This window comes from Psammomys obesus, unplaced genomic scaffold (genome assembly GCF_907164565.1).
Source record: "Psammomys obesus unplaced genomic scaffold, mPsaObe1.curated_primary_1811, whole genome shotgun sequence".
In the NCBI taxonomy this organism is placed as follows: domain Eukaryota; kingdom Metazoa; phylum Chordata; class Mammalia; order Rodentia; family Muridae; genus Psammomys; species Psammomys obesus.
The window spans coordinates 505,075-531,001 of record NW_026590707.1 but is presented as its reverse complement, the minus strand read 5'-3'; the positions used below and the strand labels follow the sequence as shown (position 1 = coordinate 531,001).

At 42.5% G+C, this 25,927-nt stretch overlaps 1 protein-coding gene and 1 long non-coding RNA gene across 2 annotated transcripts; one reads left to right on the top strand and one right to left on the bottom strand.

The window, feature by feature from the left end:
- Positions 1–1,132: 1,132 nt before the first annotated feature.
- On the top strand, positions 1,133–9,410 carry LOC129678024 (uncharacterized). The gene is made up of 2 exons (XR_008720311.1): positions 1,133–1,843; positions 9,226–9,410. It is a non-coding gene; the product is annotated as an uncharacterized LOC129678024 (long non-coding RNA).
- Positions 7,028–25,028, bottom strand: Psma6 (proteasome 20S subunit alpha 6). The gene is made up of 7 exons (XM_055608700.1): positions 24,846–25,028; positions 18,041–18,135; positions 17,496–17,577; positions 14,360–14,515; positions 12,257–12,435; positions 10,317–10,411; positions 7,028–7,232 (listed from the first exon to the last, which is right to left on the bottom strand). Exons 1-7 carry the CDS (start codon positions 24,919–24,921, stop codon positions 7,175–7,177), a joined length of 741 nt encoding a protein of 246 aa, XP_055464675.1. The 5' UTR covers positions 24,922–25,028; the 3' UTR covers positions 7,028–7,174.
- Positions 25,029–25,927: the final 899 nt, after the last annotated feature.

The following is a 25,927-nucleotide window of genomic DNA, read 5'->3' as shown; positions in this document are numbered from 1 at the left end:
AGGCACAGGGCCTACATGGGGCCGCATAGGTCCTTAGCATATACAGTACGGCTTCCTGGTTAGTGGGGTTTGTTTGTTTGTTTTTGGTTTTTGGAAATAGTTTCTCTGGGCAGCCTTGGCTGTCCTGGACTCACTTTGTAGTTTGAGGCCAGCCTGGTATAGAGAAAGTTTCAGTTAAGAAAAGCTTAGGTCCAGGCATGGTGGTACACGCCTTTAATCCCAAAAAATGAAGGTAAAGTTAGTTTGTAGAAGGAAGCACCCATGTTTGAAAGTGATGTCTAAAAATACCACAATTTCTATGTCCATTTCTCCTTTGAGGGACATCTGGGTTGTTTCCAGGTTCTGGCTATTACAAATAAAGCTGCTACAAACATGGTTGAGCAAATGTCCTTGTTGTGTACTTAAGCACATTTTGGGTATATGCCTAGGAGTGGTATAGCTGGATCTTGAGGTAGCACTATTCCTAATTGTCTGAGAAAGCGTCAGATTGACTTCCAAAGTGGTTGTACCAGCTTACATTCCCACCAGCAATGGAGTAGGGTTCTCCTTTAGGCAGAGTGCAGGGAATCATATGAAAGAAGGGGAGTTTGTATGACGTGGAAAGGATAGGAGCTCCACAGGACCAAATATATCTGGGCACAGGGGTCTTTTCTGAGACTGACACTCCACCAAGGACCTTGTATGGATGGAACCTCTGCTCGGATGAAGCACGTGGTAGCTCAGTAACCAATTGGTTGTCCTTAGTAAGGGGAACAAGGACTATTTCTAACAGGAACTCAATCGCTGGCTCTTTGACCTCCCCACCCCCCAAGGGAGGAGCAGTCCTGTTAGGCCACAGAGGAGGACTTTGCAGCCAGCCCTGAAGATACCTAATAAAACAGGGTCAGATGAAAGGGGAGGAGGTCCTCCCCTATCAGTGGACTTGGAAAGGGGCAGGGAGATGAGGGAGATGAGGGCAAGGAGATGAAAGGGGAGGAGGTCCTCCCCTATCAGTGGACTTGGAAAGGGGCAGGGAGCTGAGATACAGAGTTAATAAAATGTAACTAATAATAATAATAAAATATTGTAATTAAAAAAATAAAAATAAAATAAAAAGGAAACTGATGTCTAATTGAGTGGTAGAAATAGTGATGAATCAGAGAAAGTTGACAGAATAGGATACGCCCAACTCTTATGAGAAAAAAGAGGAAAGGGAAGCTACTTAAGGGGCAATGAGAGAGAGAGAGACAGAGACAGAGAGAGGAAGGGAGGAAGGGAGAGAGGGGAAACTTTACGGAGACAGTAATGGAGAGATGGTGTTGCAGAGAGAGAACTCAGGTGAAGACCAAATGAGCCAGAAAATGAGGAGCCAGGAGATTAGAGCAGATTGTTGGAGATAGTTTGAGAGAAAAGCCAGATTGAATAAATTATCTGGAAGAGGAGTTTGAGCCAGAACAGCTGAATTGAACCAGCTAGCCCAGAGCTCAGCATAAACAGAAAGGGTGAGCTTATTCAGCAGTAGGTCTCAGAGGCTGAAAGCATTCTAGGCCTAGTTTAGACTGTACAGAGGCTAGAAACTTCCAGGACTAGGTCTAAGTTAGCAGACAGGCAGTTAGCCTCCCAGATGACAATTGAATCAGGCAAATAAAAGCTCTTTTTCAGAGAGCCACTGAGAAGAGTTCAGGGGGAGAGACTATGAGCAAAATACATATTGTGTGAGAACAGGGTCTATTTTTAATAAAAGGGGAAATTTTGTGTGTAGGGGCAAGTGTGTGCGGCAATGAGAAGACAACTATCTGTGGAAGCTGGTTCTCTCCTTTCACCATGTGGGTTCCAGGACCAAATCAGGTTGTCCAGAGTATAGGTAAGCATCTTGCCTGCTCAGTTATTATTATTATTATTCCGGCTCTCACTGTACAGCCTGGAGCTCAATATGTAGCCCAGGCTGGTCTCAAACTCAGGATCTTCCTGCCTTAGCGTATGGCGTGCTGCATGTGCCACCCTGTCTGTCTTCTGTAGCTTTGACAAATGCACGATGTCACTTATCTTCCATTACAGTATCAAACAACAGTTTTACCCCCCGTAGCCTTGTGCTTAGCCTGTTCATTGCTGGCAGCCTCCAGCCACCCATTACCAACTCCCGAATGCCGCTGCTTCTCACTTTCTCCATCCACGTTTCCTTTCCCAGAATGCCATATAGTCAGATGCACACCGTCGGTAACCTTTCAACCTGACTTTTCATGGGCACTTAGGGTTCTCTGTGTCTTTTTGTGGCCTGGCAGCCCACTTCCTTTTGGTGTTTGGTAATATTTCATTGTACGGATGCTCCAGCTTGTTTTTATCCACAGGAACAGCTTTCAGTCTTCCCGTTTTTCATAGTGATAGAGGCTATTATAAATGTTTGTGTGCAGATGTCTATCTGGGCATAAGCTGGGCGGACAGCGTGCTTGTGTTTACTTTGTAAAACCCCGTCAAATTGTTCAGTCCCACCAGTTTCTGAGGTTCTACAGCCTTGCCAGAATTTGGTATAAATTTAAAATTTTTAGTCATTTTAATACATTTGTATAATGTCATTGTTATTTTAATTTGTATTTCTGGATGACATAATATTGTTGTGTTTGTCAACTGTTTATTTTTTATCAGATCGATTCATGTTATTTTAAGTGTGAGAGTTTTGCATATATGTACATGCTTTATGCCCAAGAATGTCAGAAGAGGGTGTGGGTGCTGGGAATCAAACCCAGGTCCTCTGGAAGGGCAGCTAGCGCTCATAACCTGTGAGCCGTCTCTCCAGCCCCCAACCCGACGATTGTTTTCCTTTGGTGGACGTCTGCTCCTTCGGCAAAGCTAAGCTGGGTTTTGGGGTGAGAGGCACTTTTTGTAAGCGTAGCTGCCACTGCTCATTGAAGAAGCCTCTCCTTGCCGGGCGCAATGCAGAGGACACACTGTGGGGAGCCCGCCTACGCCACGGTGCCTGCATCCGAGGTCCAGGAAACATCCCCGAAGCAGGGCAGAAAGATCTTAAGGGCCAGAAGACCAGGAAGTTTGCCGTGAAACCGTCTCTCCTAGAAATGGCTGGATAAACAAGATGGAAGCAATGAGAATATCCGTGGAAATGTTAAGGTGGAGCAGCCGCCCGCTCCGGACAAAGAACGGCAGCCACTGCTGATGGCTGACACTCGGCAGGTTGTATTTATGTGTAGTTGTGCTTACGCACATACTTACATACACATGTGTTAACAATAAGAATAGAAAAAGAGGCCACCGACTTGAGAGTGGGAAGACGTGGAAGGGGATTGACAGCCTGTGAGGAGGTGGAGGAGGGAAAGGGAGGCTCTTTTTTTTTTTTTTTTTTTTTTTTTTTTTTTTTTTTTTTTTTTTTTTTAAGATTTCGATTTTATTTTCTTAGTGTTTTGCTTGACATATGTGTGTGCAATGTGCAAGCAGTGTTGGGTCCCCTGGAATTGGAGTTACAGGTGGTTGTAGTTGCCACGTAGATGCCGGGAATCAAACTTGGATCCTCTGGAAGTGCTCTTAACTGCTGAGCCATCTCTCCAGCCCCTAAAAGTGATATACCTCCATTTCAATTAAAAATATTTTAAGGGGAAAAAAGTATTCCAATTAGTTTTATGTTTGTGGATCTATTGCTGACTATCTCTACTCCACCATCTTTGGCGGATTTGTCCATTCTTAGGTCAACACCTTGTTGTCTTGCTTATTCTAAGGAAGCCTGGGCGTGCTGGAGGTGTACCCAGTGGCTCGGTGCTTGCCTGGGGTGTGTTTGAGGTTCCAGGTTCTCTCCTAGCATTGACTCCACCCAGTGGTGAAGCCAGAGGGGGTGAGTCTTCAGACTTTGCTGTTCTTTAGTGCTGTATTGTCCATTCGGATTCCTTTGTTTACTGCAAAAATTTCAGAATCGATTTGTCCATATCCCCTAAATGATTTGCTGGCTTTTATTAGGATTGTGTTGACTCTATAAATGAAGTTAGAAAGCAGTGGCATATTGACAGCAACAGTCTCCAGTCTGTGAGCACGAGCTGTGATTTATTTAGGCCTTGGGTTTCTTTCATTGGTTTAACGTATTCTCCTTAGAGGTCTAATTCTTTATTCCCTCCCTCCCTCCCTCCCTCCCCCCTTTCCTTCCTTCAGTGTTATGGTGAATGGCACTGTATTTTAAATTTCAAATAAAAATTTTTTGTTGCTGAAATACAAGAAAGCAGTTTATCTTTTGTACATTAATCTTCATCCTAAAGCTTTCCTGTAAACATTTACTGGTTCCAGTAGTTTTCATCCCTATGTGCTATTTACATCATAGATTTGGTAATAATAAAATATTGTGCTTCTCCCATTATGTCAATAGCATTTTTCAATGTCATCTAAAATCTTCTTGGCTGCATGTGTGTGCATTGTGTGTGTGTGGTGCCTGGGGAAGCATCTGTTTCCCTGGAACTGGAGTTACAGATGGTTGTGAGCCATCATGTGGGTGCTGGGAATTGAACCTGAGTCCTCTGCACGAGCAGCAAGTACTCTTACCAATTGAGCCATCTCTCCAGCCCCCATCTAAAATTCTTAAAACATTTGTAATGGCAGTAACATATCTCATTGGATCATAATTTCTTTCTTCCTTCCTTTTTCTTTTCTTTCTCTTCTCTCTCTCTGACAGGTCTTACCATGTGATTCTGTCTGGCCTGGAACTTGCAGCGTAGACCAGGCTGGTCTTAAACTCACAGTGCAGGGACTAAAGGCACGTGCCAGCACGTACAGTTTGGCTCATGATTTTATTCTACCTAGCAAAATGCCCTCTAAGAGCAGGTGAGATGGCCTGCCACCAAGCCTGACACCTGGGGTTCAATCTCCAGGACCCAAAGGAAACGAACTGACTCCTGAAGGCTGTCCCATGACCTCCACCTCCACCTCATTCCCAAATACAACTAATGCAATACAAAACTAAAATATGGCTTTCAAGTAAAGATCTAATTCATTTTTATTACCTTAATAACATTTTTCACTAGTCTTGTTCTCTCAGAATTTGTATGCTTCTACTGGTATTTTCAGTTTCCTTTCAATCTTAACATAATGCACTCTAATATTTTTTAAACTATTCAATAGTTAACCCTCATTTATCTAGATTTTTCCATCAAATTGATTCTAGTTTTGTGTCTTCTTAAAGAAAAAAAAATCATTGGCTAGTTTCTCACCTAGATTCCAGAGTGGATGTTGTCTGGTCAGGGGAGCGGGCCTTCCAAACCCCACTTTGCTTGCAGCAGTTTGAGCACCTAACAGATTCTGAAGGGTAATCCCATAGGAGCAGCCACTGAACTGAAGAACTGCTTCCCTGTTCGGAAGTTACCACTCCTGCCTCAGCCTTGAAGAGGATGTGGGTGGGGAAGTTCCCTGCTTGTAGTGGCTACGTGCTCACATGGCCTATAGGCCGAGTGCCTACAGCTGGGCAGCTCCGATCTCACGAACTGGCACTGTATTCACCTAGCAGACACTCTGCCAGTCGGGTCAACAGCAAGCCTTGCCCAGTGCACATGAGGGAATACAGTGTACCAACAATCAACCATTGAGGTCACTAGGGAACTACTTTAACTTTAAATTTTAGCCAGGTGCAGTGGCACATGCCTGTAATCCCAGCACTCGGGGAGGCAAAGGCAGGTGGATCTCTGAGTTTGAGGCCAGCCTGGTCTACAAAGCGAGTCCAGGACAGACAACTCTACACAAAGAAACCCTTTCTCAAAAAACAAAAACCAAAGAATTTTACATTTTAATCATATACATAAAAAAAATATACTCAGCTGCTGGTAGTAGCACACACCTTTAATCTCAGCATTTGGGAGGCAGAGGAGGGTGAACCTCTGAGTTTGTGGCCAAACTGGAGATGGCTCGGAAGTTAAAAGTACCTTGAGGACTGTTCTAAGGACTGGGGTTCGGTCCTCAGCACCCAAATAAATGGGTTACAACCACCTGGAATTCCAGGCCCAGGGGATCTGACAGCTCGAAGGACACCTGAACACATGATATGCATAAAGTCACATAGGTACACATATAAACATAAGTGAAAAGAAATACTAAAAAAATGTATTCAGGGGCTGGAGAGATGGCTCAGTGGTTAAGAGCACTATTTGCCCTTCCAGAGGTCCTGAGTTCAATTCCCAGCAACCACATGGTGGCTCACAACCATCTCTAATGGGATCTGATGCTTTCTCCTGTCATGAAGGAATACATGCAAATAGAGTGCTCATGTGTGTAAATAAATCTTTTATGAAAAAAAAAATATTCAATAACTGTACTAACCAAAACAAGTTCTGAATATGAAGTTTCCCCTTAACATGTGCTAATGGTATGCCCTCTCAACTGTAAAACCAGTTCTGTGTACTCTGCTCAGTGCTTCATGTTTTGGAAACAGAAAACAGATCCTTCCTGTCTAGTCCTGCTTCCTGAAGATAGCTAGGTAGGAATACTTACAGCGGGGCACAGTGGCACACACTTTTGAGTTCCAGTACTCAGGAGCGAGGGGCTGGTTAAGTTCTGTTTGAGGCCAGCCTGGTCTATACGGTGAATTTCAGACCAGTCAGAGACTGTCTCAACAAAACAAACACACCCACCCCATGCAATATAAAGATATACCCTTAACGAACATAGACTAAACTACTAAAAGACAGCAGGAGGTGCAGCTCAGCAGCATGCAGCATGCTGGGTTCAGGCCCCTGGAGCAACAATAAAAAACCAACAGTCTGAAGTTCAGTCAAGGCATCTTTTAGTATGGTTTTCCAGAGAACTGAGCTCAGGACTGTCCCATGGGAACAAGAGTGTTAACAGACATGATAACTCAGTCTCACATGACCAACTCAACATAGTTTCAAAGTCAGCTCCCAAGTCTGAGTTGATTCATTAAGCCACATTGATTGAATTGGAGCCTATGTTCCAAAACGCAACAGGACGTGCATTTCTGTAAACAAATGTATGTAGATGGCGAACACTTCCAGCCTGCATGTACTAAGGTTTAATACTTCAGTACAGAGGGAGAAAACACAAGACACAATGGTTTCCAAAAGCACTGTTTTATTTATACAGAGTCCTGACCAGTCACGTGGCAGGAGGGGTGGGAGAGGTTCCATCTTCAACCCAGGGATTGGTCTGTTGTTACCAAACACAGGCAAGTGGCATCATGATTTGGTAAACTGATGACAGCTCAGTCTCTCTCTGCTAGAGCTACAAGGTGCGCGTCAATCTCAGCTTCTGTAAGAACCCTAAAAGGTGAAGATACAAACCACAGCTATGTGAAAACTTTCTTTTATTATGAAAAATTTCAAACATACAAAAGACAGTGCAACAAACTCCCACAGGTCACTAACTTCAGGAAGTACCAATTTATAAGCAGCTTTTAAGTCTATATGCCCAAGACTCTGCCCTAAGAATACACTGCAGCAACTCTCAGACAGCATGTCAACTCCATTACATAGGCACATGATCTCTGATATCAGATCCAGCATTTAATTGTAGCTAAGGGCGAAAACATCTCAATTAAATTAATATAAAGCTGTCACACAAGCATGTTCAATTTAGTTTGGGTGTCAATGCCCTAAAACCTAATACAACTGAAATGTGAATTAACTGAGTGATGAGACAAGCAAATTTTAAGAGCTGTCGGGGGACGGGAGCTGAGAATACCATGCAGTGAACAGAGCACCTTCTGCATGAGCACGAGATGGGCATTTGGATCCCGACATGGGCAGGCATGCCTACAACTCCAGAGCTCAGAAGGAAGAAGGCCAGATTAACTAGCTGAGTCAGCAAGCACGTGAGAGCTCCTCCTTCAGTGTCTAAGGAGGAGGACACCATCAAACTGTAGCCTCTCAACACATGACAAAACAAACAAAACCCTGCTTGGATTCAGTAATATCTCCACGAAATAAAGGGGTAAGACTATTCCAACCCACTCACCAGAAGACAGTCCATGTGGCACATACAAATGTCTGCCTTAAACCACTGGGTCCCACTGCTATGACCCTTTAATACAGCTCCTCATTATGGTGGTGACCCCAACTGTGTGTGACCCCCAAATTATTTCTGTTGCTACATCATAACCATAATTTTGCTACTGTTACGAATTGTAATGTAAATATCTGTTTTCTGAAAGTCTTAGGCAGCCCCTGTGAAAGGGGTTGCAACCCACAGTTGAGAACCGCTCCCTTAAAGGAATCAGTTGCTTGGCAACACCTAGACATGACCTATCTCTGCTGGGATTCTGTCTGCGCTTTGAGACAAGGTCCCATAACTTACGTAGCCTAAGCTGGCCTGATCTTATTATGTAGCCCACAATGAGCTTGAACTTCTAAGATATGGAATTAGAGATATGTGTGAGCATGCCCGACTTCACTACTAAACTTCTAAAATTAGGTAGATTTGTCTAAATGATTTGACATTTTTTTACAACTTGGAGAAAGACATAGTTTACAAAGTTGTAGAATCTCATGCTATTTCTGTAGTTCTTTGTTATTACTCAAGTATAGTTATTCTCTCAGAATTTAGAAATTATACAAGCCCCACCCCCTTCCTAGTACTGTGAGTAAAGCTGGAGGTTTTCTGCTGCTGATTAAGTTACAGTCATAACTTACAGTTAATAGTTATATTCTCAGCCTTTAAAAATCATTTTAATGGCAGGTGGTGGTGGTGCACACCTTTAATCTCAGCACTTGAGAGGCAGAGGCAAGGAGGATCTCTGTGAGTACAAGGCTAGCCTGGTCTAAAGAGCTAGTTCTAGGACAGTCAAGGTTTCACAAAGAAACTCTGTTTCAAAAAACAAAACAAAAGTTTTTGTTTTGACACAGGTTTCACTAGGTTCTCAGAACTGACCTTGAACCTACGATCCTGCCTCAAGTGCCCAATAGTTGAGATTGCAGTCCTGGGGACAGCATCCTGCTGCCTAGCTACAATGGTTTGCTTACACAGATACTTGGTTTCTTGCTCAATTTTAAAATAAGATGCAAATAACATTCAGATGTAGTAAAAAGGTTTCATAAGAGATAAGAAAGCAAAGCGCCTGTTGGAATTTCAGTGATAAAAAGGAAGCCAGATGGGTGTGGTGGACTGTAACTCCAGTCCTGGGGACTGAGGTCAACTAGACTCAAGAAGAAACAAACAACAAAAAGGAAACTTTCTTGTACAGAAAAAAAATTATTAGGCTAGATGCAACTGCTGTTTTCTTAATTCTGTGCGGGTTTCCTGTTGTGTCACCCGCAGACAACCAAGAAAGCAGACCTGAAGGGGGAAAAGGACATACGACTGAAGTCTGCATGGAAGACCATCTGCAACCTAAACATGTGGGAGGCTGAGGGAGGATCCAAAGTTCAAACCCAGTTTGGACTACATCCCAAGACAGTGTCACAAACAAAACAAATTAAACATGCCACTGAACCACTCTTCAAGGCCTGAAACTTAGCTTACCAATTCCCCGCCAACAACGACCACAGAAGTGGACTAGGAGGAGGCGCCCAACAGGTAAACACCTCAGCAGCTCGTTGTACCTGTGCATTTATGATGTCACAGAGGCATCCTAGTCCAAAGCAGACAAAGCACCCGACAGTTTGCTAGGACAGGCTGACTGATGTAAGCGACCAGCACGCTTGGACCATGCAAGCCGATGTGTGGAGGCTAAGGCATAGCTGGGTAGTAACGTACAAGCAACTGTGCACTAGCGTTTCCTATCGCCCTGTGGAGCTCCCTGACATGGTAACCAGTTCCACCAGAGAATTCCTACTTTGGAATGGCTTCTATTGGCTTTAAATGAAAAACAGAAGCCTCAAGTCCTTCCCGCCTGTTTGTCTCCTTATGTGTGTGTCTAGGGCAGTGTGCACTCAGGCCAGTACTTGGCCAAGCTGCATTTGCTCATTTCACTTCTTGTATAAAGGTTAACTTCTGTGTCATCTCTGGTGTTGGAGATAGTTACTTGGAAGAGGGAGAAAACTTGCTTTTGTTTTAAGAGACTTCAAACAAGGTTTTGTTTTTACAGTGCTAGGATTGAACACATGACTCTAGAACATGTGGGCTAAGCACCTTTCTGCATAGCCACCCTTTAGTCATTTGTTTTTATGAGACAGGATTTTTAGTGATATGGGCCAGGCTGGCCCTTGACTTTGTAATCTCTGCAATGCTGAGACTACAAGTATGAACCACTAATTCTAAGAAGTTTTGGAATAGATCCCTCAGATACTGTGGAAAAAGAGAGAGAATCCCATCTCATCACCGTATCACCATGTACAAATACATATAACATGAAGGAACCCTGGCTTTTTAAGTCTAGAATTTAACACATGGCTAAAAACACAACTCACCTGAATTTAGGGTTTTCAACTGTAACTACTCCAACTTCTATTTCTGAAGGTTTGAAATCAATCGATAGAACAGTAGACAGGCATGTAATTGCAGTCTGAAAAAAAAATGTCAGCATTAAAGCAGAATGCTTTCCAGCTACCAACAGTCCCTAACCCAAGCTTATTAGTAACACAAGACACTTGCTTCCGTGTTTTAGTGACACAGTCCTACAGGGATGTTACCATCAAACTGCTGACATAAACCTACTTCTATTAAATAGCCATAAATTAAAGGAGCTTATCAAACAACATAGATAGAGTACATAAAAATTTATTTGTAGTCCAGTGTAGTGGTGCACACCTTTAATCCCAGCATTTGGGAAACAGAGGCAGGTAGATCTCTTCATTTGAGGGCATCCTGGTCTACGGAGTGAGTTTTAGGACAGCTAGGGCTAGCTACACTGAGAGACCATGCCTCAAACAATCAATCAAAATCATTTGCTTGATGACCAATATAAACAGAACTACATTTAACACGTGGTGTAAAACAGACTATCACTCAGATTGATGACTGTACCTTTAAAATGTTTATGGCAAATTAAAAATGTTCTAAATGAGCCAAGTGTAGTGGCACACTCCTGTGATCCCAGCACTCAGGGAGGCAGAGGCAGGAGGATCTCTGTGAGTTCAAGGACAGCCTGGTCTACAAATCAAGTCCAGTACAGCCAAGACTACACAGAGAAAGCATGTCTTGAAAACTTTAAAAAGAGAAAAAAAAAAAAAAAAAGATTCTAAATGGTTTTATATCTGATGTGATTAATATAACTATAAATTATAATTTAAGAAACATTTAAAGAAGGCATACTAGTCTATATTGTAGATAAGAACTAACTTATTTTATCTTTCTTTCAGTATAAGAAATTATTAAACAATTATAAATTTATTTATCTACATTTTGAGAAAAGGCCTTGCTTTGCAGCCCTTCCTGGCCTGGAACTAACGATGTAAACCAGGCTGGCCTCAAACTTACAGTGATCCTAACAACTCTGCCTCCCTCATGCTGAGATTACAGATGCACACCATCATAGCCAGTTTATAAAAGTTTTTTTTAAGTGTATGCAGGTGTGAACGTCAGAGGACAACCTCGAAGACAGGGTTTCTCAGTGGTCTGAACTGACCACACCAGGTGGGCTGGCTGACAATGCTACTATGGGAAACATGTGCCACAGTAAGTAGGTTCTACATGTTTGCAATGTAGGTTCCGAGCTGAGATCTTGTTTACAAGATAACAGCTTTATCAACTGAGCTCCTTCCAGGCCTCTGCACACACATCCTTTTACTAGGAAACAATGTGCTTTCCAAGAACTTGGTTTGTAGCGGCTCTTATTTAGGACTATGGATCAGCACGACAGCTCAGTGGGTAAAGGTGCTCACTACCAAATCTAACAACTTGAGTTAGATCCCTGGAATCCTGTGGCAGAGAAGAGCCGACTCCTGAGAACTGGTCTTGACTTCTGTGAGTATCATGGCAGATGCAGACACACATGCATGCAAACACATAAAAACAAAATCTTTTTTTTTTTTTTGAAAACAGGGTTTCTCTGTGTAGCCCAAAAACAAATGTTAACAATTATTACCAAATCTTAAGTGTTTACTTTTGTTATACAAAAAGTTTAAACCCAACGATTCTATTAGTCATGACTTGATTAATCTATTAACCATGACTTGATTCTTATTTTCCCATTTTGTGTTTACTGACTATTGTTTGACATATATTAAGATAGAAATAAATGAATAAAAGCAGCCACCCTTTCAACCCAGGCCAGCTGAATGACATCAACTGTGCCACTAAACTAACAAACCTGGATCTTGTAACATCATTAAGAACTAGCTTTCATCAATAACACAACAATCACTCTTCCAGAGCAGTAAAAAAAGCAACTCCCTTTTGGCTAACTTACTTCCACTGTTTGTTCAAATGTCCAATCAAATTTCTTCTTCACTTTTTTCTCAAGGAAGCTGGTTGATTCTGTCTGTTTGACTCCTGCCGCCGTGGCTTTAAAGCCACAGTAGTAGCCTGCGGGGTCACACTTGTACACTTGAGGGCCTTGTTCTTCATCTATACCAATTAAAATCATACCTAAAAAGAGAGGCTCCAATTAAGACTGTCATATAGTTGTTGTTAATCATTATTTCAGTCACTAATTTTAAGCTGACTTGTTTTTCTAAAACTGTTAAAATGTAGCTTTATTAGCACTGATAAATTAGATAACAGGTAAGTTGATTTGAAACAGGACATATCAGGTTGTTGTTTTTAACAGGTTCAGCTTTTTATTGAACATGTTAAGTTTATTCAAATGACCAAAATTCATGCCATCACCAGTCTCCTCAGATCCATCTTTGTGACAATTAAAATTCATTTTCAAAATAATTCCTGAATACAGAGGACACAATAGAAAGAGAAGGGACAGAAGCTATAAATTAGGGAGAAAATAACAGCAATAAGCCAATGAGAAGGTGACAGGAGAGGAGGGAATAGATACTCTGAACAAAACTTGATGACTTAATGAGATGACCAGAGCGAGTGGACGACTATACAAGAGAAGGTGCATGTACACAGTTATGACTCAAGAGTGTCCAAAGCGTCTGAGACACGGAAGAACTGGGTTAAGAAACCAGGTAAACAACTAGCACAGAGGTGAGGTAGTAAGTGAAGCCTCTTGGGGTCATTAACCAGGCAGCAAAGAAGAAAGGGAAGGCCCGAGAACAAAGCCTGAGAAGCAACAACATTTAAGGAACCCACAGAGGAGCATGAACAAAAGAAGCTAAGCAGAAGAGAGCACTAGGCAACACCCATACCCTGAGCTAGCACTTGGGGGCTGGGGACCACAAATCCAAGGGGGCCTCAACTACTCTAAGACCCTATGAGTACGGGGTGGGGATGGGATCAGAGACTGGAGAGACGGCTCAGCAGTTAAGGAGCACTGGTTGTTCTTCCAGAGGACCGGGGTTCAATCCCCAGCAACCATGTGGCAGCTCACAGCCATCGTTGATACCCTTTTCTAACCTCCACAGGTGCCAGGCACACATATGGTGCACAGAAATAATACATGCAGGCAAAATACCAAACATTAAGAAAATAAGAGGTAGCTGGGATACAAAGTGAATAAACTGTAATTAATATAAAAAAATAAGAGGTCAAAGGAAATCTAGTATTTAAGAGGTCAACAGAATCATATGCTAAAAAGAAACATTTAATTCTCTTTTTTTTTCTTTCTTTCTTTCTTTTTTTTTGAGACAGCGTTTCTCTGTGTAGCCTTGGCTGTCTTGGACTCACTTTGTAGACCAGGTTAGCCTCGAACTCACAAAGATCCGCCTGCCTCTGTCTCCCGGAGTGCTGGGATTACAGGTGTGAGCCACAGCACCTGGCTAACATTTAATTCTCAGAGCAAGACCTGTGGCTCTATTGCAGAGCACTTGCCTAGCAAACACAGCCCTGGCTGTGAGCTCTAGCATCTCAAAAAAAAAAAAAAAAAAAAAGGAAGACTGGAGGACTGGGACATTTCATTTTCATTAATGAATGATGTTAAAAACAACTATGATGGCAGATGCATGCTTTTAACCCTAGCACTCAGGAGACAGAGGCAGGCAGATCTCAGAGTTGGAGGCCAGCCTAGTTTATAGAGCAAGTTCCAAGACAGCCATGGCTACACAGAGAAACCCTGTCTCAAAAAAACAAAACCAAAAAAGCCTCTATGTTATCCCAATTCTTTACCCTATGATCAAAAGTGGCACTGACACTGTTAAAATGCCTGCTAAAGCTTCACAGAATTAATCATCTGAAAGTACAGAAGAACCCCATTACAACAACCTAATCAAATGGGACTTTCAGATCACATATTCTAAACAGAAATATTTTGATTAAAAAAAAAATTAAAAACAGAACTCAAAGCTGCAATTTCAAAATACATGTTCAGAACCCAAGTATGTCCTCAGTTTCTTTATACAAGCTCTCTAAAGACAATTAAAACTCAATTCTTTAGAAGACTTCTGAGCATACTTACAACAACCAAGCGGCCTCATTTCAGCATTCTGTGTGTAGACTTGAGAAATATCAGCGATCCTTTTACATAGCATGTCCACAGGAATCTCATAGCCATATTTGTATTTCCAATTAGCTGCCTCATAGCGTGCCCTCTGTACCTGGGATCTGCTGTCAGCTTAATGAATAAAGAAAACCCCAAAGAGTTACTACTTTACAGTCAGAATGAACCCAAAAGTCTATTTCTCTATCATAGATAACCATGTTTATTTCAAGTACAAGTTATGGAAGGACAGTATAAAAGTTCACCATGGCTTTTTCTCATGATAATGAACAATGACTTGGCATGGAGCACACGTGAAAAAAGAAAGAGAAGCCAGAAGCCAGACATGGTGGCACACGCCTTTAGTCCCAGCACTCAGGGAGGCAGAGGAAGGCGAATCACTGTGAGTTTGAGGCTAGCTAGCCTGGCCTATACAGAGATTCCAAGACAGCCAAGGCTACACAGAGAAACCCTATCTCAAAAAAAAAAAAAAAAAAAAAGAGGAGACAGAGATATTAAACCATGAAGCTAGCCAGGCGGCGGTGGCAGCACATGCCTTTAATCCCAGCACTTGGGAGTCAGAGGCAGGCAGATTGATAAATTTGAGGCCAGCCTGGGTATACAAAGCAAGTCCAGGACAGCCAAGGCTACAAAGAGAAACCCCAGCTTGAAAAACCAAAATCAAAACAAACAAAAAAACCACACAAACACGAAGCTAAATTTTTATACCATGTTGCTCTTTTACACCAAGACCTTCACAAGCAGTCAAAATGGTTTCTACCAGAATCTAGTAACTTGGGCTAGCAAGATGGCTCAGCAAATAAAGGGGCTTACTACCAAATCGGAGGGCGTTGAGTTTGATCCCAGGACCCAGTGTGGAAGGAGAGAAACAACTCTCACAAGTTGTTCTCTGACCTCTACACACGCTTCATGGCATATATGTGCGCAAATAAATGTAATAATAAAAAAGTCCAATAATGGCTGGGTGATGGTGGTGCATACCTTTAACCCCAGCACTTGAGAGACAGAGGCAGGCAGGTCTCGGAGTTCAAGGCCAGCCTGGTCTACAAAGTGAGTTCCAGGACAGCCAAGGTTACACAGAAACTTGTCTCGAAACACCAAAAACAAGACAAAAAGTTAATAATTTAAAACTGCCTAGGGAGAAATAGTTATTTTTAATTTTATGTGTATGTTTGTCTGATTACATGAGTTCCATAGGTGTGCCAAGTGCCCCCAGAAGCCAGAAGAGGTCACAGGCATGCTATGTGGGTGCTGGATACTTGGGTCCTCTGCAGCAGCAAGGGCTATTAATCCTTGAACTAGCTCTCTAGCCTCCTAAAGAACATACATTAGGAGAACAACTTCTTCACCTTTGTGTCTTAGGTGTGAATTTTCCTTTAAAATAAATTTTACAGAAATTTCACTCACTCCTAACTACTGTCATACCCAGACCTGAGAAAGAGTGATTATTTAGATACATTTAAATGACTAAGCACATGCGAGATGCAGTGTCTATGAAAGCTCCAGATTCACTAGTAGCAGCCTAAAGACCTAATTATTATACTTACAATTTCAAAATAGCTCACAAGCCAGAAATGGTTAGTCTACTCCTGTGATCCAGTGCTCAGAAGGCTGACGCAGGACAATTACTGAATTTGAAGCTAGCCTGAGCTGTACTGCAAGATGTTGTCTCAAAAACCCAACTTTCAGCCAGATATGGTGGCAAACACCTTTAATCCCAGCATTCAGGAGGCAGAGGCAGGAGACTCTCTATCAGACCAGTCTGGTCTACACAATGAGTTCCAGACCCTATTTCAAACAAACAAACAAACAAGCAAACAAACAAAATAAAACAAAACACCAATCAGTCAACTATACTAACTAACTGAACAACAAACCAAATTCACCACAGTCTTAAAATATTGATACTAGGGGCTGGGGAAATGGCTCAGCGGATAAAATCCTGTGCAAACCCAAGGACCTAAGTTCGGATCCCTAGTAGCCATGTAAAAGCTAGTTATGCACCTGTAACCTTGGAGAGGTAGGGGTGTGTGTGTGTGTGTGTGTGTGTGTGTGTGAGAGAGAGAGAGAGAGAGAGAGAGAGAGAGAGAGAGAGAGAGAGATAGATGGAAATAGGAAGATGATCCTGGGGGTCTGCTAGCCAAACAGTCTAGTTAAAACAGAGATCCAGATTTGGGGAGAGAAATTATCTCAAAAGTAAGATGGAAAGTAATTGGGGAAGAGACCGAAGCCAACCTCTGGCCTCCACAAGCACATGCACAAGTGAGCACGCTTGTACAATTAATACTAACCTCAGAAGACAGTGACTCTACTCAGAACACCCTCGTATCAGGCACTAAGGTATCTTCAGAGCACAAAACACAGGGCTGGCAAGTAAAGTGCCCTCTGTGCTTGATGACCTGTCTCAATCTTAGAACCTCTATGTTAGAGAAAGCCCACTTCAACAGGTTGCCTTCTGACCTCACACATGCCATGACAAAGCACACCCCTCCACACACATTATTGATTGATGTTGGTCATAAGCACCGCAGTAGAAAATGAAGTTCACCAAGATGCTCAGCCTTCATTTTCCAATGGAGCAGAGGGGTTCAGCTTTACTGGAAAAGACTGACACCCAGCTAGCTCACTCAGGTAGTTTATTCACACATTACACAAAGTTAATTGAGCCCGGGAAAGGTTCTAGCTACCAAAGTTATCTTCCCCTCACTGCCTGTGAGAGCAGACAACCCACACAAATCTCAGTCTCTTTGACCATGGCTAGCCTTACTCAAAAGAACTCCAGGTTTGCCAGGCGTGTCTCAGGTGCAGCTGCAAGCTCTCAAGTAGCACCGAGTGCAGATTCTCCAGAGAATCAAGGCTCAACCAGTCTTAAAACAATTTCTCAGCCTCTACTGATTGACCCAAACATAGCAAAGGCTTTGCTGAAACATTTCACTCAAAGCCAGACACAAAGGCTTTACTATACACTTCATGCTATATACACTATACATCCATAAATAAATGTGAAAACAAATACATAAATCCAAATACAAAATAATTCGGAAGAAAATAACATCAGGCTTGTTTTTCCAAGAAGGTGACTAGTTGCCAATACCTGTCATTCCAGTCATCACACAGCCAATGTTTTCAGTTATCTTGAACAAGTGAGTTACCGTGCTGGAATCCAGTAATTTGTCCTAATGAACAAAATAAATCATGACCATTTCATTTTAAAGTCCACAGGCCTCTGTGCAGTTATAAAAAACCAACAGTATAAAACTGTAACAATAAACTGTAAAACAGGAGTTATGAGACATATATGTTCTGTTCATTTTATAGTTAAAACCAATCTTTCAAAAGGGGGCACAGGAAGATGTTTTTTATAGATGCTTTCTGTGGATTTATGGTCCCAGAAATCAAAGGACTTAGAAATCTCACTCCATTTTTTTTTATCATTTATTACAAAGTTGGATGTGCTCCTTCTGTCTACTCCCACACCATCCACAGCTACCCACTGTTCTTTGAACGATTAGGAAAAAAGCTAAGTCAAACCAAAATCAGTGCTAAGGAGAATGGGCAGTAACAGAACTCTGTTCAAAATGACGAAAGAGCCTTACACTTTATTTCGTAGCAATTGAGCACCTGGGCAGCATTACTTACGGGTACTTTCTTCTGTGTGACAATAACTGCGCAGTCCTTTCCTCTTACAGCTACAGATGTAAGTCCACCCTGGTTAATAGCCTTGAAAGCATATTCTGAAAAACAAAACAGGTTGTTGGCTTCTGTTTTTGTTTTAAGGTGGAATAGGGGCTGGGAACGTAGCTCAGTTGGTAGAGTGCCGGCTTATGCACAAAACACTGGATCAATTTGAGTATGGTGACTAAGAAGCTAGCATTGGCGGTCAGAGACAGAGGATCAGAAACTCAAAGTCATCCTTGTGTAGAAAGTCAGCCTGAGATACAAGAGACTTGTCTTTAAAAAAAAAAAAGTAGAATAATTTGAGACATGATCTCGTTACGTAGCCCTGGCTGGTCTGGACCTCCTAAATGCTGGGATTAAAAGCATGTAACACCATGTCTGGCTACAGTGAGATAATTTCTCAAATTCTTTCAGTGGAATTAAGAAACTGTCATTAAACAATGAGGTTAAGCTGCATGAATGTGGAATGGCAACCAAGGGAAGTAAAGTCAAAACAATAAAAACGTCAATAACCAGTCAAAGCAGCTCCACTTCTTCCCATTTTATTTTACTGAATTTTCATTGCGTTCAAGTACCAAATTTTGATTCTTTAGTTTATTACAAACTAGGCTGTGCACTTCTAGCTACGCCAATGCGTCTGTTTTTAAAAACTGGTACCAAGATGGGGGCAAAACACAGACTCCTTTCTATCACACAGTTTACTTGATAATGACCACCTCTGAGGAGATAAGATTAGAAGTAAGATTATCATTTTCTGTGTTAATATAGAAAATACGAAAGATTTTTTTTTTTTCTTTTTTAGGACAGGATTTCTCAGTGTAGCCCTGACCATCCTCTCTCTAGACCAGGCTGGCCTCAAACTCACAGAGATCTGCCTTCTTCTGCCTCGAGAATGCTGGGATTTAAGGCGTGTGCCACCAACACTCAGCTCAGAAGATAATTTTTAAAAAATTATTGATAATCCCAGTAATGACTTAAATTTTGGTACACAGTAGACAATCTCAAAATCCTGTCTTTAAGTGCTACTATGGACACTGGTCCTGAGGACTAGTCAGACGCTCCATAAACGACCAGGGTAAGAAACACAGGTATCCAACGTTCTCCCACAGCTTCTGTTTAGCCCTCAGCTCCCCACAGTTGATGGCCACCATCGTAAAGTGTGCGCCACATAGACTGCTCCCTCCCCAAGTTGTTGTTGTCAAAGCAATGGAAGCCTAGCTGGGGTACCTACAAACTCGAGTTCAGACTGACATCATAACGCAGAAGGAAAGAACAAACTCCAAAAAGCTCTCCTCTCAACACCACCTGGTTCACTGCAGCACACACACCCACACTCAAAGCAATACATTTTAAAACGGAAATTTTAGCACTGAAAAATACAGGATCTAAAAAACAATTCCCCCAAAGAAGCTGCCTATGATAGCGTTGGCCTATAATCCCAATACCAAGGTTGAGGTAGAAAGCCCACGAGTTCAAGGGCATTGTTTAAGAACATGGGAACCTATGCTCATATGCACATACCCACACATACACAGAATTAAAAAATAAAAAAAGTAAAGAGCCAACTGACGCTTCCATGTGCATGTGTGCAGGGTAGAGGCACATGTGATGGCCAGAGGATAATCTTAGGTGTCATTAATTCCTCAGGGCTGTCCACCTTGTTCTTCTGAGACTGAGTCTCTCACTGCACTGGGGCTTGTAAAGTATGCTAGGCTGGCTAGCCAGCAAGTGCCAGGGAACTGCCGATCTCTGCAAGCCCAGACCTGGGGCTACAAAGATTACAAACACATACCACCTACCATGCTTGGCATATATATATATTTTAATTTTGTGTGCATTGGTGTGAGGGTGTCAGATCCACTGAAATGGAGTTATAGACAACTATGAGCTGTCATGTGGGTACTAGGAATTGAACCCGGATCCTCTGGAAGAACAGACAGTGTTCTTAACCACTGAGCCATCTCTCCAGCCCATGCTTGGCTTTTTAACTTAGGTTTTTATTTTATTTTGGAGGCAGGGTTTGTGTAGCCCTGGCTAGTCTTGAAATCATGGATATCTGTCTCGCATATGCACCAACAAACCTGACGCTGCTTATTTTGTTTTTTGTTTGTTTGAGGCCCAGCCCCTGAAACTGTCATTTTATACACATTAAAAAATGGCTGGGTGTAGTGGCGCATGCCTACAATCTCAGCGCTGGGGATGCTAAGGGTAGAGTATTGCCTCAAGTTCAAAGCCAGGCTCAAATACACAACACAACAAAACAAACAAAAACCCACTAAGGCCTTCAAGGTGGCTCAGCAGATAAATACTTGGGACAAAGCCTGATGAGCTGAGTTTGATCCCCGGATTCCACATGGTAGGAGAGAAGTAACTCTTGCAAGCTCTCCAACCTCCACACACTCCCTCTCCAAAACCTGGGTTAGGAAGATGGCTCAAGAGGAAAGAACGTTTGCTGTGTATGTATGAGAACCTGACTTCACGCAACCCAGCACGCGCACAGGAAGCCAGTCAGTCACAGGTAGTCCCTGAGTGCATGTGGCAGGTGACAGGCCGATCAGCGGCCGGCTGGTGGCCAGCCTACTTGCAGGTTCAGGAGAGCCCAGCTTAAGGAACAGGGAGAATTTGAAGGAGCAAGGTCTCTGCCGTCTTCTGAGTGTGCAGTGCGCACCAGCACACGCACACCACGTGCACACAGCACACAAAGCACAACCGAAACCAAACCTGCCAAACAGTGTGCTGCTCATGTTCAACACAAAAACAAGCCAGTAAGATGAAAGCTGCAGGGGTGCTCTAGAGCACTGGCTGCTTCTCACCACTCCCGGCTGGGCTGCCGGAGCTCCCGTCGCACTCTTCTGCAGGCACCTGGAAGCTCACATGCATGCAAACTCACACAGAAAAGGAAGCAAATCTGTCTGCTTGAGACAGGGTTTCCCTGCGTAGCCCTGGCTGTTCTGGAACTCACTCTGTAGACCAGGCTGAGCTCAAACTCAAGAGATCTGCCTGCCTCTGCCTCCCAAGTGCTGAAATTAAAGGCACGTGCCAGCACTGCCAGATAAAAAAACAAAAACCAATCTTTAAAAACAAGATCGAAATCCCTCCCCTGCTCAGAAACTACGGAGCTAGAAAACAGCTGCCTTGAATATAAGGACTTCCCCATAGTAGTCTCTTAAACAATGTTTACTTCCCACAATTCCTACCATTCCTTCAACTTTTCATTTATGGAACATCAGCGGGGAAGTGGGCTGGCTATGAATGGTTCTATGTGGACTACAACAAAAGTTCAGAACAAGCAAACAACACCAGGTCATGAATGGCTCAGTGCACACAGCTCACACTGTAATATCAGCAAAGAGCAGAGAAGCACATCCCACCAGGCTTCACGAAAGTGATTCTGAGGTGCTACTGATTAGCAACGCAATGGGAGACTCTTTCTCTTTCAAATGCTGTACTGACTTTGAGGATATAAATTTAATTTCCTCTTCCTACATAGAGTTGGAAAATTAAAATGAAAGATACAAATAGTCTGTAAAGTTTGGTTATTTTATTAAAAAACAGAAGATGCCAGTCTGGTCTACAAAGCGAGTTCCAGGGCTGTTACACAGAGAAACCTTGTCTCAAAAAACTATACACACGAAACAAAAACAAACCATAAAAAACAAGAGATGTTCTGCTGTTTCCTTAAGTCTGAAGGCGACAATCATTTCACACAACTTCCAGAGTTGATTCCCAGGACCTACATGGTGGAAGAGAGAACCGACTCCTGAGGGGGGGGGGGGTCCTCTGACTGCTATATACAATACTGTAAATGCTGTGTATGTGAACACACATAGAATTATACATAAATTAACACACTCCTCTCTTCCTTTGGACCCCACCCCATCTTTTTCTCAGATGCTATAATCACAGAGCTACATCCCAAACCTTAAATTAAGGAAAAAACATTTCGGGGCCAGAGAGTTGGCATATCGAGTAAAGGCACCCACAGCCAGACACAGCAACCTGAGTTTACATCCTGAGACCCACGTGGTAGAGAGCACCACACAAGCTACCCTTTGACTAACATACACATACGTACACCACGAACATCCAAACACACACACAGACGGCACAACATCCTTTCAGAGGCTAGAGATGGCTCAAGGGTTAAGAGCATATTATCATGCAGAGAACCTGAGTGCCCATGTTGGGCAGTAGACAAACAGGCAGGCAGGCATACACACACAATGGAGTGGGATATTTTAGGCCGGACAGCAGGTTCAGTGGGTAAAGCCTTCTGCTGGCAAGCAGGACACCCTGAGTTGATTCCCAGGACCTACAAGGTGGAAGAGAGAACTGACTCCTGAGGGTGGTCCTCTGACTGCTATACACAAAATAAATAAAATGAAATTTTTAAAAAGTGTTATTTCAAGGTCTAAAGAAAAAGAAAAAAAAATTCAAGTTACCAAAGTGTTATTTCTTTACTGCCACTGTTAAAATTACAGATGTTTTCTTAGTACTGTAATTTAAATTTATCCCTTGATCACTGCTAGACTGTTTGGTGTTGGGAACTAAATGCTAGGAAAACACTACCAATGAGGCCCACCCCAAGCCCCTGTAGTATCTCTGAGTCTTAAACTCTAGCAAATTAGGAACAGTCTATTAATACTTACTTCCCTTATCACCACTCCATTTTTTGTTATATTATTCTACAGCTGTCTAGATTAACAATTTTTTCATTTTTAGAGTTCTTAGATACCCGTGTCTTTGGATGAGTCTGAAGTTTAGCCTAATACACAGCATTTACAATAATATTGTGAAGAGATGCATATACTTCACTAGCAAACTAAGCAAGATAAGACTCACAGAAAGGGATTCTTTATCTATAGAGGGACTAATTTAACAGATTTAAAGTCAAAGAATCAAACAGGCATTCTGTTATACCAATGCACAATATTTAACAGCACACATATATTTAAGCAATATATGCACTGTCTAACTAAATCCTCCAAACAATCACAAGAGGAGGAATTATTAGCCCAATTTTGCAAACAGAATTTGAACGTGGATTATATACTTGCTCAGGCCAGCTAGTATGGAGCACAGCAGGTACCTTAATCCAGGTATGGCTCCAAGCATGAGCTCTGCACCACTGTATTGCTTGCTCATGCTATTCTTTCACTTTCTTTTTCTTAACAATGCCTGACGGATGTCCTGAGTAACAGAGGGAATGTTATTCAACAAGGCACTGGTTACAATCACTGTCCACATAGTAAATTTGCTTTGAACTACATCTTCTCTCCCAAATCCTACTAAAATGACACTATATATTCAGCCTTCCTATTCACCAAATTTAAGAAGCACTGAAGGAAAAAAAAAAAAAAAAAAAAACAGCACTGAAATTGTTTTATGGCCAATTTCTTCAAAGTAGTTTACAGAAACAAAATAGATGTCTAAGTGTGGCTTTTTCTGTTCACAAACTTTAAAAACGCAAAACAAAACCTCAAACAATAATCTAATACAGAAAAAGTCTTTCAAACTCAGGAATAAAACACTAAAAATAAAAAAATCCTTGATTAGGGCCATTAACTCTTTTATCATAACTTTCAAATAAGGTGAATGAAATGTGTTACCAAATTATTTATATGATATGGTTCTTGCCACATTACATGTAGCTACAATACGGAGCAGGCCTCTTTAATATCCCTTCTAAAATTTATAGGTGAGCAGAACTCCATTTACTGGGCAGCTCTGGGATTTTCACCCAAGATAGTACGCTTTTCCTCACCAAGACACTGAGATAAAAAACTTACTAAAAAAAAAAAATTATTATGGACAAGATGTATAGCAGGCCCTTCTGACACTAAGTTTTCTATGGCAAGACTTTAACCAACTTTAGTACTGACTAACTGTGTGCCTCAACTAGACCGAGACTCAGCTTTTACACTATAAAAACATTTATAGAGATGGGGGCTAAAATCGGCATGCCAGCTTCAAGGGCAGTTTATTACTATTTCTTTATCTCGCAAGTTTGAACTTTGCAAATACTTGTAAATCTGCACTCTTTTTTATTCGTTTGTTTCCCTGTCACTTCCGTTAAGCTGTGGGCTTCAGAAGGGACGAATGACATTCATCTCTTTTCTAGAACCAGTGGTGTCTGGTAGGGCTTTGCATACTTGTATAAAACTGACCACAAAGCAAGCCTATACTGCAAAGGAGGATGTGTGCGTTTTAGCTGGATGGTTAAGGAACCAATCGCTCTCAGCGAAGGGAAGACTCGGGCTCTGGGTACAATGGAGCTACGCAGTGGTTCTCAACATATGGGTCGTGACCCCTTTGCGGTACGAAAACCCTTTCACAGGGTCGCCTAATACCACCGGAAAACACAGATATTCACGTTACGATTCATAACAGTGACAAAAGGAGTTCTGAAGTAGCAACGAAAATAAGTTTCTGGTTGGGGGGCATTACAATGCGAGGAACTGTATTAAAGAGTCGAACCTCTGAGCTACGGGGACTCAGGACACCAGAGGCAGGCATTACAGTGCAATACTTTAACTCTGTGTCTGCACAGTGAGGGGCTCCTGGAGAGAAACGGGCTTTGGTTTCAGCCTCAAGGTCCGCTTGCAGGCGGGAGTGGGAACCCGAGACTGAACCCGACCTCGATCCTTCTTTCCTGGCTCAGGCCCTGCTCCAAGCCCCAGACTATACTTGGGCCGCGTCTGCTCGCTCCAGGCCGAAGCATGACAGAGCAATTCAGGTGTCCCACAGGTGGCCCTCGTTCACTCACCAACTTGGTAGAGTCGGCCCTCGGGAGAGAAAATAGTAATGTGACGGTCAAAACCGGCGCTGGAACCACGGGACATGGCGTTCCCACTATTTCAAAGACAGTCTGCACCCCGTAGCACCCACACCAAGCGCACAAGCCCCTCCCGGAAGTTATGGCTACTGCTTCCGGAGCACCAGCCGAGCTGCTTCCGCTCTGGTAAGCTTCTCGGTACCAGCCCTGGTTCCAGGGGAAGTTCCAAAGCACCGCCCCTAAGGTTAGGGGCGGGGCCTCGGCTTCCCAGCCTGGGCCCCGGCGTAGTTCTGGGCGGGTGTCTCTGGGTTGCGGCCGTTAGGGCTTTCTGGAGAACAAATTAGCCCGAAGAGGAAGGTTTGAAGGGGCCTGCAGTAGTGATTTGCCCATCTGTGACCAGGAGACTGTATGATCGACGCATCCGTCGTCAGTTTTGGCGCTTGTACTTGCTATCTTGTCTTACTGGAGTTGTGGCTTTGTTCTTCCTAACCTTCCTTTTACCCGCCACTTCTCTTGCTATCATTTGGGGAGAATGGGACAGCAACCCTCAAATGTAGGCTCTGAAAGAGGGCTATGTGAAGAAGCCACTGAAAGAACAGACGTTTTCTTCTAGTCTGGCAAGACCTTCCTTTGGACAGCGAACCAGGTTTTTGTTGTTACTTATTTTGGTCATAAAAGTGGAATTAAACTCGAAATACGCATAATGGGAACTCGAGGTTAAGCAGTCTTCATTGACAATAAGCAGATCATTGCTGGTGTTGGATAAGGAGAGTGGTTTTATGTATGTGAAGTAGCTCCTGGAAAACTGGTGGCTTTTCCAACTGTAAAATTCTGCCTGTTATAGTGCACCCCAGGGCACAACACCTATTTAGTGGATATAAAATTCGAAGCATAATATTAAACTGTTTTCCTCTAGATTTAAAAAAAAAAAAAAAAGGCTTTGTTCACACCAATATTTGTGGCAACTTACTTCTGTAATCCTGAAATATTCAAATCCTTGTTGATCTCTCTAAAACCACTTATTTTAAAGCAAAATATTTGATGAGATTCTTCATAAGTTTTAATTCCTCAAG

Excerpts from the sequence above, each read along its gene's own strand:
- Psma6 (XM_055608700.1), bottom strand. The coding sequence starts at position 24,921 with ATGTCCCGTGGTTCCAGCGCCGGTTTTGACCGTCACATTACTATTTTC. Across the intron at positions 14,516-17,495 it reads TGTGATGACTGGAATGACAG|CTGACAGCAGATCCCAGGTA; the intron begins GTATTGGCAACT and ends TTATTCATTAAG. Across the intron at positions 10,412-12,256 it reads CATTTGAACAAACAGTGGAA|ACTGCAATTACATGCCTGTC; the intron begins GTAAGTTAGCCA and ends TTTTTTTTTCAG.